Below are 1,015 nucleotides of genomic sequence, written 5' to 3'. Positions count from 1 at the left end.
CTACCAGACGCATCTTGAATCATAGATCCGTAAGGAACTTTGACCTTATTAGCTTCTAACTCATTGACATTCAACTCATTGACATTCAACTCATTGACATTCAACTTATTGACATCCAACTCATTGACATTCAACTTATTGACATCCAACTCATTGACATCCAACTCATTGACATTATTAGGTTCAGTAGTTGTTCTATCAGGTTGGGGATTGTTGGAAAGGTCATGTTGCAGATTCCCTTCACTAAATCCCGTTATAAATTTATCCATATTTTCATTGTTGTCGGATAACTTAATGAATACAAAAGTAACTATAATGTTTAGTACCCTATAAAAAATGTGTGCACAATGAATGCACACTAAATCTTCCGGTACTAAATCTTCCGGTACTAAATCTTACGGATCATATACACATCTCTAACTATGAGTAACATTGATATAAAAGCTATACATATCTCAGCAATGGCTCCAGCTCTATTGATCTATAAGAGGAGATGGGAACTTGATTGAGATGGGAACTTGGGTGTAGGATTGGGTGGAGAGAGTTACGCTGTATATTTTGTCTTCATTTTCTGGGTATGTCGTGGCAGCATAGCAAACTACAGCAGTTTTCAATGACGATAAAGACATGATGTATGAGAATAAAGATTCCGCATCCAAGCTATGATGTATATCGTTTAGCTTCTTTTTTGTGACATACGTCATCCAAATGGCAAGAGAGATTTTCGCGATAAAACCACCGGTACAGAATCCTGCACCCAAGTACATCAATTTCTCATAATGAGGATCAACTTTTCCATCGTCGTACAACGTCCAAATTGCAAATGCTGTCAAGAACACTGCTCCAAGAAGTTTCCAAATACTTTGTAATATTAACGCAATACCTTCGCGTCGTCGAGATAATTCTTGTAAGTCCTTGTTTACTATAAAATCCAACACGTGTGCTAAGACTGTATCTCAGTGCACTGACGTGTGCTAAGACTGTATCTCAGTGCACTGACGTGTGCTAAGACTGT

The 1,015-nt window shown here is 37.7% G+C and overlaps 1 protein-coding gene across 1 annotated transcript; it reads right to left on the bottom strand.

Moving 5' to 3' along the window:
• Positions 1 to 19: 19 nt before the first annotated feature.
• Positions 20 to 269, bottom strand: GNI_046950 (hypothetical protein; the record flags this gene model as incomplete). The annotated part of the gene is made up of 2 exons (XM_011131318.1): positions 20 to 37; positions 69 to 269. The coding sequence occupies 2 exons, from the start codon at positions 267 to 269 to the stop codon at positions 20 to 22; spliced, it is 219 nt and encodes a 72-aa protein (XP_011129620.1).
• Between the last annotated feature and the right edge of the window lie 746 nt (positions 270 to 1,015).

Source organism: Gregarina niphandrodes (genome assembly GCF_000223845.1).
Source record: "Gregarina niphandrodes unplaced genomic scaffold scaffold00006, whole genome shotgun sequence".
Taxonomy (NCBI): domain Eukaryota; phylum Apicomplexa; class Conoidasida; order Eugregarinorida; family Gregarinidae; genus Gregarina; species Gregarina niphandrodes.
Note: the sequence above shows the minus strand (reverse complement) of the source record. Positions and strands in the feature narration are given on the sequence as shown.